This window comes from Ornithorhynchus anatinus, chromosome 2 (assembly GCF_004115215.2).
Source record: "Ornithorhynchus anatinus isolate Pmale09 chromosome 2, mOrnAna1.pri.v4, whole genome shotgun sequence".
Lineage (NCBI taxonomy): Eukaryota > Metazoa > Chordata > Mammalia > Monotremata > Ornithorhynchidae > Ornithorhynchus > Ornithorhynchus anatinus.
This window is the reverse complement of record NC_041729.1, coordinates 107,758,122-107,773,671: the sequence shown is the minus strand read 5'-3', so window position 1 is coordinate 107,773,671 and position 15,550 is coordinate 107,758,122. Positions and strand designations below refer to the sequence as shown.

Sequence of the window (15,550 nt, the reverse complement as noted above, 5' to 3'; positions counted from 1 at the left end):
CCTGCAATGCCTTCCCTCCTTCACAGCCAACACACAATCACTCTTGCTATCTCCAAAAACTTATTAAAAACAAATTTCCTCCAAAAGCCCTTCCCTAAACCATCATTTCCTCCTCTCCCCTCTTTCTGTGCCACCCTTGCACATGGATTTGTACCCACCTCTTCCTCAACTCCATTGCAATTATGTACATATCCATCGGGAAGCAGCATGGCTCAGTGGAAAGAGCCTGGGTTTGGGAGTCAGAGGTCATGGGTTCGACTCCTGGCTCTGCCACTTGTCAGCCGTGTGACTGTGGGCAAGTCACTTAACTTCTCTGTGCCTCAGTTACCTCATCTGTAAAATGGGGATTAACTGTGAGCCTCACGTGGGACAACCTGATTACCCTGTATCTACCCCAGCGCTTAGAACAGTGGTCTGCACATAGTAAGTGCTTAACAAATACCAACATTATTATAATTTATTCACTTAATGTTAATCTCCCCCTCTAGACTATAAGCTTATTGTGGGCAGGGAACATAGCCACCTCTGTAATACCGTACTCTCCCAAGTGCTCTAAAACAACACATCCAAGATGAAGGGTTTCATGAGTGCCTGAGCGATCGATCACCTTTCAGAAACAATTTAGCTGGTGGCTCAGGTGATGAGTTAAGAACCACGAGCTATGGGACTGTACAGCCACCGGGGAAAACACAAGAGGGCGCTAAGGGAAAACAAGAGAAATGTGTTTCCCTCTGGGACACAATGACATTTTGCATTTGATTGCTCAATGGATCAGAGATGGGGCAGGTTTGCTTGGGTTTCCTGATCTTACTGCCTTTCGGGGAGAGAAAACTTCTCTGAAAAGTTCCCCCTCCCTATCTCCTCGGTAGAGAGTCAGCTGAACCACAAGTTTGTAGACTTAGAGCCCCTGCTGTAGTGAACACAAAGGCCAGGGAAAAAAAACCAGCCTGACCCAAATAATAATAATACTAATAATAATGTTGGTATTTGTTAAGCGCTTACTATGTGCAGAGCACTGTTCTAAGCGCTGGGGTAGCTACAGGGTAATCAGGTTGTCCCACGTGAGGCTCACAGTTAATCCCCATTTTCCAGATGAGGGAACTGAGGCACAGAGAAGTGAAGTGACTTGCTCACAGTCACACAGCTGACAAGTGGCAGAGCCGGGATTCGAACTCATGACCTCTGACTCCCAAGCCCGTGCTCTTTCCACTGAGCTACGCTGCTCCACTAAGGGGCCCTATAACCAGTAAATGATAATGATGATGATAGTGATGATGGTATTTAAGCGCTTCCTATGTGCCAAGCACTGTTCTAAGCACTGGGGTAGATACAAGCTAATCAGGTGGGACACAGGCCCTGTTCTACATGGAACTCACAGTCTTAATCCCTACTTTACAGATGAGGTTAACTGAGGCCCAGAGAAGTGAAGCGACTTGTCCAAGGTCACACAGCAGACAAGTGGTGGAGCCAGGATTAGAACCCATGACCTTCTGACTCCCAGGTCGATGTTCTTATCCATTAGGCCATGCTGCTTTCTAAATCCAGGCTGAATGACAATTCCCATCTTTTCTGCCAGTGGCTGCAAGTTTCATTCATTCAATTGTATTTATTGAGCGCTTACTGTGTGCAGAGCACTGTACTAAGTGCTTAATTTCTGGGGTCTCAGCAGGCGTAAGCTCATTGCGGGCAGGGAATGCGTCTGGTTTTTTTTTGTTGTTGTTGTTGTTAATGGTATTGGTTAAACGCTTACTATATGCCATGCACTGTACTAAGATCTGGGGTGGATACAAGCTAATCAGGTTGCTTGTTTATTGTTATACTGAACTCTTCCAAGAGCTTAGTTCAGAGCTCTGCGCTTAGTAAGCACTCAAATACAATTGAATAAATGAACGAGTTCGTAACCATCAGAGTCATATCTGGCCCAGCCCTAACCCTCCCATCAGAGACTCAAGTGTGTGAGCTGTTTCCTCTCTGACTCAGTGGGACATATGTGTAAAAGGGGGTTCTTCTTCCTCTCAGTAACCAAGAGGTTGGATGCAACTCACAGCCAGATGCCAAAGCAGAGCTGGGCGCAACAGGAAGGGTGAACATGTGTTTAAATGTCTGCTTCCCTCCCTTAGGGTTCTCTCTCCTTAAGCAATAGACAAAGCCAAATGCAAGGAATGGATTTAGATGTCCAGTTAAACACTGAGGACAGGGGCAGGAGGAGGAGAAGATGGGAGAGGTTGAGGTCACTTGTATGCCAGATGTATGTATTGTATTTTCCCAAGCACTTAGTACAGTACTCTGAACACAGTAAATGCTCAGTAAACACCATTGCTTGCTACCCTGGGGCTTCGGGGTCCAGAGGTTGGGCCCCTTAAAGTCTCAAACCCAAATCTGGTCACATCCAAAGCAGTGTGGTCTAGTGGATAGACCATGGGCCTGGGAGTCAGAAGGGACCTGGGTTCTACTCCCAACTCTACCACTTGTTTGCTGTGTGACCCTGGGCAAGTCACTACTCAGTTTCCTCATCTGTAAAATGGGGATTAGGATAGTGAGCCCCACGTGGGTCACGAACCGCATCCACCCTAGAGCTTAATATGGTGTCTGGCACATAGTAAGCGCTTAAACACCACAATGATTATTATAACTTGGGCTGGCGCCCATGGTCTGGGATCCCTACGATGCCATGTGGCAGGTGTGGGACCAGGATGGGGACCAACTGGTTCTCGGGTTAGTAGGAAGTGGGTGACAGTTTTGTGCCAAGGATACTAATGCCCAAAGCCCAAAGTGCAGCCCCGCACTAGCCAGGGTCTCTAAAGATGCACTTGGACTTTGGTGTTGGTTTATTCCAGAGAGGAAGGGGGAACAGTTGGCCCGGGGCCTAGCTGGGCAGAGGCCAGAAGAATGCAGACCCCAGATTGCTGTCTCAGAGGTCTAGTACTGATTCCTGGGGTGGCTCACGGCAAGAGCACTCCACCACCAGGCAGGCCTTTGGCCTCGCCCTTCCAGTCCCGCCTTCCCTCACTTGGAATTCTTTCACCCTGAGCAGTAGACAAAGCCAGAAGCAGGGAATGAATTTATATGTCCAGTTAGCACTGAGGACAGTGCCAGGAGGAAGAGGAGAGGCTGAGGATGGCTGTAGGCCCAAGTATGTCTGGGCAGCAATAAGATTGACCTTTTTTTGACGCTTCCCACCATTACCTCAGAAAAGAGACTGCTGACCTTGGATGATACTAGACTTTTCCTTGTTTCGGTCAATCATATTTAATGAGCACTTGCTGTGTGCAGAGCACTGTCCTAAGCACTTGGAAGAGTATACTGTGAGTTGGTAGTCACAAAACCTCTAAACCAAAAGCTCCTGGTGAGCAGTGCTTAGTACAGTGCTCTCCACACAGTAAGTGCTCTATAAATACCATTGATTGACCCCTGCCCACAAAATAGTTACCAAACTGTCTAGCTGTTTGCAAAGGCAGAGTCCTAAAGCAGCTATGGTCTAGTGGATACAGCATGAAACTGGGAGTCAGAAAGAGCTGGGTTTTAAGTCCACCTCCACTAGTCTGCTGTGTGACCTTGGTCAAGTCACAACTTCTCTGGGCCTCAGGTACCTCATCTGTAAAATGGGGATTAAGGCTGTGAGCCCTTTGTGGGACAAGGACCGTGTCCAATCTGATTTACTCGTATCTACCCTAGCGTTTAGTACAGTGCCTCACACATAGTAAGCATGTAAATACCAGAAATAAAAATGGCAGTGAGGCAGTGTGGTCTAATGAACAGGGCACTGGGCAAACTGATACTGATCTGAAGTCCGGCCAAATGGAACAGAGCAAGTGGCTTTTCACCTCAATTTCCCCTACACGCAAATGGGGATCATGATTCCTGCCCTCTCCCAAGAGCTCCTGAAAGCCTAATCAGTTAAATTAGACAATGTCTGCACACAAAAGCATTGAACTCTTAGAGGAGAGTGCCTCATAAATACAGGACTTTATAGCTATTATTAATTCTGTTTTGCTAGGAACTTATCACAGAACTGACACTCCACTGGTGTTAGCTAATAGAAATAAAAACACTGTTTCTTCTAGCTTAAGTGTTTTTTTTTTTTTTTTTTGCAGGGGAGGGTAAAGAAGGGGTCTAATTCTAAGAGCTTGGTTGTGTCCGTAGTGGAATGAGATTCCAAAACCTTTAGCCTTGCCTGCTTAGCACAAATTGGCACTAGTATTACCTCAAGTGGCTTGTTTTACCCCTTAAGCATTTTATTACTCATCCAAGCCCCACACTGCAAAAGTACACATCCATTATGTGCCATCTCCCCTATCTGTAATCTATTATAATATCTGCCTCCCCGACTAGCTTGTAAACTTCCTGAAGGCTGATTAGCTTATATCTTTAGTACAGTGCCTGGCACACAATAAGAGCTTAGCAAATACCATTAAAAGGGATGATGTCTTAACATACTAACTGCCTTTAAACACTCCTAAGTGCTCTGCACATAGTAAGGGCTCAGTACCATTGATTTATTGATGGGCACAGCCAGCTTTTTGATTGTAAGCTCTTCTAAGAGAGGGATCATGTCTACCAACTCTACTGCATTTTACTCTCCCAAGCATTTAGCACAGTGCTCTGCATTGCAAGCGCTCAATAAACATCATTAATTCCATTTGTCCAATACAGATTAGGGCATGACATTTCCTCCCCAAGAGGGTCTTTAACACATCAGGACCTGGCCAATATTTAAATAAGTATAGGAGATCTGCAGGGGGCAGGGGGAGTGTGTAACACTATGAGAGAACTAGCAGTTCAGAAAGGGAACACTGGTGAGAATTTATAATCAATCACTATTTACTAAGTGCTTAATGTGTGAAGGACACTGTACTAAGGGCTTGGGAGGGACCATTACAAGAGAGTTGGTAGATATGTTTCTTGACTACAAGGAGCTTACAATCTACAGCAGAAGTTACTGTTGGAGCTTCTAGATAATGAGAAGAGGACAGAAGCCCCGTGGGCATTGATGCCAGGGAGCCTAACTGGGGTGGCATAACTCTGTGGATGTGGTCTGCCACAGAGGCAAGTCCTGGGAGGTGGGGAATGGGGACAGCTATGGGATTGGGTTAAATATCAGAATTTGGGATGCAGAATAATCCCATCTGAGCCATTCATTCATTCAATCGTATTTACTGAGTGCTTACTTTGTGCAAGGCACTGTACTAAGTCCTTGGGAGAGAATAACAATAAACAGACATTTTCTGCCCACATTGAGATATTTTCAGAGCACCATACTAAGCGCTTGGGAGAGTACAGTATAGTAGAAATAGCTCCCCAATTTGGAACAAAAGATGTGTGTCTGGGGGGAGGGAGGGTGAGTGTGTGTGTGCGTGTATATCTGTAGGATGATCCTGGGCCCCTGATCTACTGGTGACTAAGCCCTCATTTCTGCTTCTCCCACTCCTAGTCATTCTCACACTTTGACCCTTTATTAGTCCCTCCCTTTACCCTACAGCACATACATATATCCACAGTTTTTTTTTTTATATTACTGCCTCCCCTTATATAGACTGTAACCTCATTGTGGGCCGGGAATGTGTCTATGGTCTGTTATATTGTAGACTTCCAAGTGCTGGGTACAGTGCTCTGCACTCATTAAGTGCTCATTAAATGAGATAGATTGATAGATGCCTTTTGCATGGCCCTCCAAATTCAGACAGAAACCAACAGGGAATTCACAACTGACAGCATGGGGCAATAATGTAATGTTAATGTTGGTATTTGTTAAGCGCTTACTATGTGCCGAGCACTGTTCTAAGTGCTGGGGTAGACACAGGGGAATCGGGTTGTCCCACGTGGGGCTCACAGTCTTAATCCCCATTTTACAGATGAGGTAACTGAGGCACTGAGAAGTTAAGTGACTTGCCCAAAGTCACACAGCTGACAAGTGGCCGAGCCGGGATTCGAACCCATGACCTCTGACTCCAAAGCCCGTGCTCTTTCCACTGAGCCACGCTGCTTCTCGCAGGGCTCTCAAAAGACTTCAGCAAGGTCCTCTTGGCAAACAAGACAGTCAAGTTCCCAAAATGGTTGCCGATGGCCAGAAGCATATCTACCTGCCTCTGAGGCTGGAAAATTGTAGGCCTTCATGGCCACTTTCAAACCTCAGGCAAGAGGAGGAATTAGTTCTCCTCAATGGCTTCTAGGCTCCTGTCACTTTGTAAGAAATTGGGAGGCTGATCCCAGTCTGATTTTAGACTTAGCCTGCCTGGTGCTTGGGCCGTGTTAGCTCACTGTGGGGAGGGAATATGTCTACCAACATTAATGTATTGTTCTCTCCCTAACGCTTAGTATACTGCTCAGCACACAGTAAGTGCTCAAATATTTACTTAGAGTGTTAGCAGTCTATCAGAGTGCTCCCCCTGCCCCCACAATAAGAGCTACCTGTTTCATGTAATAATAATTGTGGTTTTTGTTAAGCGCTTACTATATACCAAGTACTGTACTAACGCTGGGGTGGGTACAAGCATATCAGGTTGGACAGAGTTCCCATTCCAGATGAGACTCACAGTCTTAATCCCCATTTTACAGATAAAGTAACTGTGGCACAGAGAAGCTAAGTGATGTACCCAGGGTCACACAGAAGACAAGTGGCAGAGCTGGGATTAGAACTCAGGTCCTTCTGACTCCCAGGCCCCGTGCTCTATCCGCTGGGCCACTATGCTTCTCAGCGTAGCGTACAGACCCATCTCGCTTTATGATGGACAGAGACATCCTAGGTGGCAGGATGTGAAGCAGCAGAGAAGAGTGAGGAGACTTAGATACCTGGGCCCTTCAAATGATGTGGTATGGAAGACTCTGAGGACAGAGGGAGGAGCAGCATTCTGCAGTGCTCGAGAAACCGTTAGAGGAAAAGAAAGGCCTGTCACACCAAAATCATAACGCTGGGTATAAAGGCTAGACGGTTAGGGATTGAAGAGGCCCACCTACCCACTCCCACCTACCTTCCCCAGACCCGGCCCACGACCTTCCCTCCCCACCCCCCGGAAGGTAACGGGACCCACCTATCTCCGCGCCTAAGGACGAGTTGAGGATGGCCCCCGCAGACATGACCACGGCACAGCTCCCGAAGCCGCGGGGATAGAGCTTGGCCAGGGGAGTCCGCGGGACGTGCTTGTCCCACCCGAGGGCCGAGAAGGGGGCCTCCTTCCCATCCAACGTCCTCACATGCACGCGGTCCCTGAGCTGGCACAGCAGCTGTTCGCCGGTCAGCCTGCCGTTCCTCGGGCCCTGGAAGCGCACGCCGTGCTTATTGATGCTCAGGTAGTCCTTCATGGCTTTCTGCAGGCGGGGATTCAGCATCCTCGACGACACATTACCCTTCCAGAGCCGGTAAAGGAAGGAACGTGACATGGCGCTGCTATACAGCCTTTCCCACTCGTCTGCCTCCTCCGGCGGCCGGCTCCTCCCGCGCTTCGAACGTCTCTTCTTTATTCTCTTCCGGGGAACTCGGCCGGACCGGAAAAGGCCCTGCTCCCCGGCAGAAACCAGGCTCGCCCCACGCCTGGCCAGACCACGAGGCCCAGGCCGGTCGGCGGTGAACGAGGAGTCACCGAGGGCGGGATCGTGCGCCCTTGGGGACTCCCGCCCTCTCTGAACCTGAGGGGAGAAAAACTCTTCTTCGATATCCCCGGCGTCTTCTGGCTCGGGCCAGAGGGAGTCGGGGAGGTCGGCGCAAAGGAGCGACTCACATCGCGTCTCGCTTCGCGCCTCACCCTCGGGGAAGGCCGGCTCCGGCACGGCACCCATGATGGCCCGCTGCTTCCCCTGCACGGGCAGGAGCCTGCGGGGCTCCACGTAGAAGGTGCTGGGGACCGGCGCGGTGGGGTTGCTGTCGGCAAAGTAGATGAAGATGGCCAAAAACAGGAGTCCCCAGGCAAATATCCCGAAAAGCATCAGCTGTTTCCACTGCTTCAGGTTTGGTTTCATGGCAGGGCCAGGGGAGGCTCCTCGGCAGCGGTTTTGGGGTGCGTTGGGCACAGCAGGGCACCACCTGGAATGAGATAATCCAACAGTTGGCAAGGAGAAACCCAGAGCCAGCCTGCTCGACTGGACATCTCTGGGCGGGGAACCCAGTTAAGAGGCTCTCAGGGGAGAGGTGTGTGTGGTAGGCAGGAGCAGAGGGAACCCCTCTTGGGCAGCATGGCACAGTGGATAGGGCATGGGCCTGGGAGTCAAGTCATGGGTTCTAATCCCAGTTCCACCACTTGTCAGCTGTGTGACTTCGGGCAAGTGACTTCATTTCTGTGCCTCAGTTTCTTCATCTGTAAAATGAGGATTGAGTGTGAGCCCTATGTGGGACAAGGGATGTGTCCAACCCGATTTGCTTGTACCTACCACAGCACTTAGTACAATGTCTGGCACATAGTAAGTGCTTAACAAATACCATTATTACTACTGTTATTTAAGATTAGGAGCTCCAGGATGGAGCACTGCAGTGACCATCATCTGAGCCGACACCGGATTTAAACCAAATAAGATGGGCCTTGATACTCTAGGCTTCTCCATTAGTGTTTAAGCTCCAAGAGGGCAGGGACTGAGCCTTGGAAAATAATAATCATGGTACTTGTTGAGCACTTACAATGTGCCAAGCACTATTCTAAGCACTGAAGTAGATACAAGTTTATCAGGTTGGACACAGTCCCCACCCACACGCAGCTCATATTCTCAATCCCGATTTTACAGATCAGGGAACTGAGAAGTGAAGTGACTTTCCCAAGGTCACACAGCAGACAGGTGGCAGAGCTGGGATTAGAACCCAGGGCCTTCTGAATCCCAGGCTCATGTTCTAACCACTTAGCCACACTGTTCCCTAGAAGCAGGGAGGCCCCCTGGAAAGAGCTCTGGATGGGGAGTCAGGAATCTTGAGTTCTAATTCTGGCTCCATCGCTCACCTGCTTGGTGATCTTGGGCAAGTCACTTTGTTGGGTCTCTGTTTCTTGATCTGTAAAATCAGAATAAGAACTCTATCTACCCACCTCCTTAGACTGGGGGCCCCATATGGGACAGGGCTGTGTCTGATTCACTTATTTTGTATCTACTCCAGTATTTAGAACAGTGCTTAGGCACATAGTCAATAACCAATACCACTAATGTCATCATTTCACTTCTATTGTTTGTTCTTGAGAGCCTTGTACAACACTCTATACCCGGTAATCACCCAAAATATTATCCTAATAATAATAATAATGTTGGTATTTGTTAAGCGCTTACTATGTGCCGAGCACTGTTCTAAGCGCTGGGGTAGACACAGGGGAATAAGGTTGTCCCACGTGGGGCTCACAGTCTTAATCCCCATTTTACAGATGAGGTAACTGAGGCACAGAGAAGTTAAGTGACTTGCCCACAATCACACAGCTGACAAGTGGCAGAGCCGGGATTCGAACTCATGACCTCTGACTCCAAAGCCCATGCTCTTTCCACTGAGCCACAGCAGAAACCTTAATATGACAATATTCTACTGATGTTTTACAAGCAGTGTGACCTAGTGGATAGAACACAAGCCTGGGTGTCAGAAGGACCTGGGTTCTAATCCCATCTCTGTCAGTTGCCTGCTATATGACTGAGAAGCAGCGTAGCTTAGTGGAAAGAGCTCGGGCTTGGGAGTCAGAGGTCATGAGTTCGAATCCCAGCTCTGCCACTTGTCAGCTGTGTGACTGTGGGCAAGTCACTTAACTTCTCTGTGACTCAGTTACCTCATCTGTAAAATGGGGATTAACTGTGAGCCTCATGTGGGACAACTTGATTACTCTGTATCCATCCCAGTGCTTTGAACAGTGCTCTGCACATAGTAAGCGCTTACCAAATACCAACATTATTATTATTATATGACCCTGGGCAAGTCACTTTGCTTCTCAGTGCCTCAGTTACCTCATCTATGAAATAATAAAATGGGAATTAAGATTGTGATTCCCATGTGGGACATGGACTGTGTCCAACCTGATTAGCTTGTATCTATCCCAGCACTTAGTACAGTGCTTGGCACAAAGTGCTTAACAAATGCCATATAAAAAAAACAAAAACCAACAAACTCAGAGGCAGGCTCTAGGGTCTGCTCTGTTGCTTATCAATTGTATATATTGTATGTATTGAGTACTTACTGTGTTCTGAGCACTGTACTAACTGCTCTGGAGAGTACAATAATACAGAATTGGAGGACATGGAGTTTATCCACAAGGAGTTTACCCTGGGCCTTAATTTCTCCATCTAGAAAATGGGGACAACAGGAATACTCTTCCTTTCTCCCCATGCTACCATGAAACCCAACAAGATGTTGGCAGAGGGCTTTGAATGCCTCACCAGAAATGAAACGCGATATGGAATTATATGGTTTTGGGCATAGAGTTAATAACCAAGTGGAAAAATTTGCCTTAGACTTGTGGAAAAAGTAAAGCTGGGAATTCTTTGATGGCAATTAAAGAAACTTTTGGCAAGATGATTACATCACAATCAACTGCAAATTCCAGGGAGGAAATGGCTGGTGGCGATCATTAAAGTGTCAATGTGTTTTTTTGACATGGGACATGTCTATAGACACTAGGAAGCAAAGAGAGAAGCCCAAAGGACTCAGATGTGCTGTATATTACCATTTTCCTTGAAATGAACAAATGGTTGAAGAGTGTAAAAAAACTCTATGCTCAATGGAATAGAAACACATTTTCCTAATATTCTAAATTGGAAGAAATTATACACTACATCTTAGAAAATATATTACCCAAATGACATAACCCATCACCTGGTGGGTCATAAATCATATAAACGAGAAGGGGGGAAAATCTATTAGGGCTAGTCATTAGTCCCTTGGGGCCAATGCAGAATTGTTCTCTAATAGCGTGCTCACATGAGCCTTGTAGAGGGGAAAATTTTAAATGGCTAAAGCTACTGAATTACCAACCCTCCTTCCCAGGGCGATTGTTGGCAGCATTACGTGAATAGTGGGGTACTAAAAGTCCAGGAGAAAGTTCTTTTAATCTGCCCACTCAGAACACAGAAAATATTTGAAATTCACAAGTCAGCAATCCTTTCTCGTTTAAAGGTCCCCGTCCCCTCCCGGCAGGTTTTCCCACTTCCTCAGCAGACTCAGCTAAATCTCCTTTCATCCCTTGCTTAATTTGGGAATGTGAAATCATTTTTACAACTTGCACAAAATATTCTTCTTCCAAACTTTTTTTTTCTGACTCCATCCTGAATTGTACAATTTAAGCAAGGAATTAGAGAAGAGGAAGTGATATCTGGAAGCCAGTGGAATGTTTCCTTTTTTTACTTCATTCAGAAGCTCTTGTGTGTTTATACTTTACTTCACTCTAGCATTTGAAGGTGTATAGTGAAATTATTCATTGCCTATGGAATTTGACTCAACATTTTCCTTAAGAACAGTCAGAATCACCACTTTCATGTTCACTCTTAGATTTACCAACAAACATTTCACATTGATTCAGATTTACACCAAAAGAACAGCTTAGAGAACAATGCTTTCATTTGATGCTTCAGACTAAAGTCCTTCTTTGGGCAGTTCAAGAAATGAAAGCAACAAAGATATGGAGGATTGGAAATACAGGACAAATTCTATAATTCCCAAGACACACCTAGACTTCAAGGGCGAAATAGAGTTGCCAGCGATCCATAAATTCTCAGACAGTTTGTAAAAACTTGTTGATAAGGCCCAGAAAAATACTTTGACGTCCGTAAATACAGGTGAGCTGCCTTCCCTCTGCCATTTTTGACCTGTTAGTAAAATCCTTTGAAAGCCAATCATTTTTATTCAAGCTGCTAGTCTCAACAGTTGGCAACTCTGGTCTGAAACTTTCGAAGCTGTTTAACTTTCTCCAGCCCCTAGGTGCCGTGGGGACTCCTGGAATCTACACCCTATAATGGCACTCTGGTAGCCTAAATATTTTCTACTAGTATTAGTACAGTGCCTGGAACATAGTAAGTGCTTAAAGCACAAGTTAATCAGGATGGACACAGTCCATGTCCCGAAGGCGCTCACTCTCTTAATCCCCATTTTACAGCTGAGGTAGCCACAGAGAAGTGAAATGGGTCAGTCAATTATGTTTACTGAGCACTTACTGTATGCAGAGTACTGTATTAAGTGCTTGGGAGAGTACAGTATATCAATCGACACATTCCCTGTCCACAGTGAGCTTACGGTCTAGAGGAGGAGACAGACATTAATATAAATGAATTACAGATATGTACATAAATGTGGTGGGGCTGGGAAGGGGGATGAATAAAGGGAGCAGGTCAGGGAATTCAGAAGGGAGTGGGAGAGGAGGGATTTGCCCAGACAAATACAAAGCTGGCATTAGAACCCTTGATCCTCCTGACTCCCAAACCCAGGCTCTTTCCACTTGACCATGCTGAAATTGAAACCCAGGCCCAGAGAAGCCCCAGGGAGAACTGACTCCTGATTTCTAGTTGCCATTTTGGGCTGCTCGGCTATTGAGTCTAGGAATTGTACTGAGGGAGCAGAGTGCAAGGCTGAGCCGGAGGCTGCCGGATCTCACGCTCAGCTGGCCGACCTGGGGGAAGTCCACTTCCTCATCTGTGAAACGGCCCTGCCTGACAGAGATGCTGTAACAATTCATCAGAGACAAAACAGTTTCTGATAGGGGCCACCGGACAGCATCGACAGAATGCCACTCACAATATCAAGATGTTTTCAATCAATCATATTTATTGGGCTTTTACTATGTGCAGGGCACTGTACTAAGCACTTAGGGGAGTACAATAAAAATAACTGTGGTATTTGTTAAGCGCTAGGTGTTGTGGGGACTCCTGGAATCCACATCCATCCAATCCAGCACTCTGTGGCCTTAATTTTTTTTAAAATAATATTTGTTAAATACTTACTATGTGCCGGGCACTATACTAAGAACTGGGGTTAATACAAGCTAAATCAGATTGGTCACACTCCCTGTCTCACATGGGGCTCACAGTCTTAAGAGACTTAAGAGAAGCTGTGTGGCTTAGTAGAAAGAGCATGGGCTTGGGAGTCAGAGGTCTTGGGTTCTAATCCTGCCTCTGCCACTTGTCTGCTGTGTGACTTTGGGCAAGTCATAACTTCTCTGGGCCTCAGGTCCCTCATCTGTAAAATGGGGATTCATTCAATAGTATTTAGTGAGCACTTACTATGTGCAGAGCACTGTACTAAGTGCTTGGAATGTATACTGTGAGCACCATGTTGGACAACCTGATTACTTAGTATCTACCCCAGCGCTTAGAACAGTGCTTGGTTCATAGTGAGTGCTTAACAAATACCATCATTACTATTATTAAGTACATGACAGAACTGAGGCACAGAGAAGTGAAGTGATTTGCCATGGTCACATAGCAAAGGGTGGAGGGGAATTAGAACCCAGGTCCTTTTGACTCCCAGGCCTGTGCTCTATCCACTAGACCACACCAACAACCACCTTGCAGTCTACAGATTTTCACACCATGGACTCAGAAAGAGAGTTGGTTTGGTATTTTATTATATCAAAAATGTCACCTTTATGTTTTTGCTAGTCAGGAGCTTATTTTTGCCAAAGTTTTCCTAATTAGCTACTGTCACCTGCCACCCAGACAAGTATTTCTGTGGGGTTTTGGCTGCTGGAGGGGCTTAAGATTGAGGGGAATAGTCTCTGTAATTTGACTCCATCTACTTGCTGCAAAGCTATCTAAATGGGACCACAAAACACTAAGTTTTTGAGGAAGTAAAAATTTTCAGTAGGTGTCTTGAAGGAGGGTGCACTTTGTGTATTTTTAAAGGGTGGAGAAGTGCTTAGTCAGTCAATTATATTTACTTGCAGTGCACACACCACTTGTACTAATGCCCTGAGAGAGCATAATATGACAAGATTCCTGTTCACAAGGAGCCTAAAGTCTAGAAGGGGAGACAGACATTAATATAAATAAATAAATTTCAGATATGTACATAAGTGCTATGAGGCTGGGATGGGGAGGGGATGAATAAAGGGAGCAAGTCAGGGTGATGCAGAAGGGAGCTGAAGAAAAGCAAAAGAGGACTTAGTTAGGGAAGGCCGTTGGGGGGAGATGCGCCTTCAACAACACTTTGAAACTGGGCAGAATAATTGCCAGATTTCAGGAGGGAGGGAGATTTCAGGCCAGAGGCAGGATGTGGGCAAGAGTTCAGTGACAAGGGGATGGAGGTACAGTGAGAAAATTAGCATTAGAGGAGCTAAGTGTGTGGGCTGGGTTGTAGCAGGAAAATAGCGAGAATAGGTAGGAGGTGGCTAGGTGATTAAGTCTGTGAAGAGGAGTTTCTGTTTGATGCAGAGGTGGATGGGCAACCTCTGAAGGGTCTTGAGGAGTGGGGAAAACATGGCCTGAATGTTTCTGTAGAAAAATGTTGCAGGTAACAGAGTCAAGTACTGATTGGAGTAGGGAGAGGCAGGAGGCAGGGAGGTCAGCAAGGAGGCTGTTACAGTAATCAAGGCAGGATAGGATGACTGAATTAACATGGTTGCAGCTTTGATGGAGGAGACAGGGCAAATTTTAGCAACGTTGTGAAGGCTCAACCTACAGGATTTAGTGATGGATTGAATATATGGGTAGAATGAGGCTGATGAGTCAAGGATAATGCCAAGGTTATGGGCTTGTGAGACAGGAAGGATGGTGGTACTATCTACAATGATGGGAAAATCTGAGGGAAGACAATGTTTGGTTGTGAAGAAAAGTTCTGTTTTGGACACACTAAGATTGATGTAGAATTGGGTATCATCCACCAAGAAGCGGTAGTTGAAGCCATGGGAGCTAATGAGTTATCTAAGGGAGTGGGTGTAGATGAAGAATAGGAGGGGACTCAGAATTGAACCTACACACACAGTAAGTGCTCAATAAATACCGACTGATCCAGAAGTATCTCAATAAAGAACACTTTTACAGAATCAGACACTGCCTTGCGATCTATGTCAGCCGCTGCCCTCTGGATTGTACACTCCTTGAGGGCAGGAATCATGTCTACCAACCCCCAATGTATTGTACTCTCTCAAGTGCTTAGTAAGTGCTCAATAAATCCCACAGATTGAATGAAGGGCACGTCAGTCTGCAGGAAGGAGGAAGGCAACTTAATCCTAAACAGAATTCAAATTTCTCTCTTGACAATTCCACATCTGTTTCCATATTTAACAACAAATATCCTCCTTCCTCCTGGTGATGAAAGGTGAAAAACCAAGGCCCTCTTCCTTCCTGCTCAGTTTGTGGCTGAGGGAATTTCCGCAAATCTTTGCTCCAGGAAGTCGGCTAGGTCAAGTGGAAGACTGTATCTTAATGTTTCATTAAATGAGGTTCTGTCTCTGTTGTTTCCCCACATTGGCTTCAGAGTGCCAGCTCAGGGCTCGTCCTTCTCCAGGGAAGGGGATGTAAATTAGGAAACAGAAAGGATGGGTCTTCCCAGTCAAAGTGGCATAGCAGCTGCACGCTTTGCTGCCTCTGTGGTCAATGTTTCCCATTAATTTGAGCCAATCAATCCATTGGTCAATCATATTTATTGAGAGCTTATGTGTCCAGGGCACTGTACTAA

General features: G+C 46.3%; 1 protein-coding gene across 1 annotated transcript in view; it reads right to left on the bottom strand.

Moving 5' to 3' along the window:
- ST6GAL2 (ST6 beta-galactoside alpha-2,6-sialyltransferase 2) overlaps nucleotides 1-15,550 on the bottom strand; it is a 91,401-nt gene that overhangs the window by 31,211 nt on the left and 44,640 nt on the right. The window contains exon 2 of the mRNA XM_029058193.2: nucleotides 7,029-8,017. Coding sequence (XP_028914026.1) covers nucleotides 7,029-7,953 — 925 coding nt within the window. The 5' untranslated portion in view covers nucleotides 7,954-8,017. The remainder of the gene's footprint in view (nucleotides 1-7,028; nucleotides 8,018-15,550) is intronic.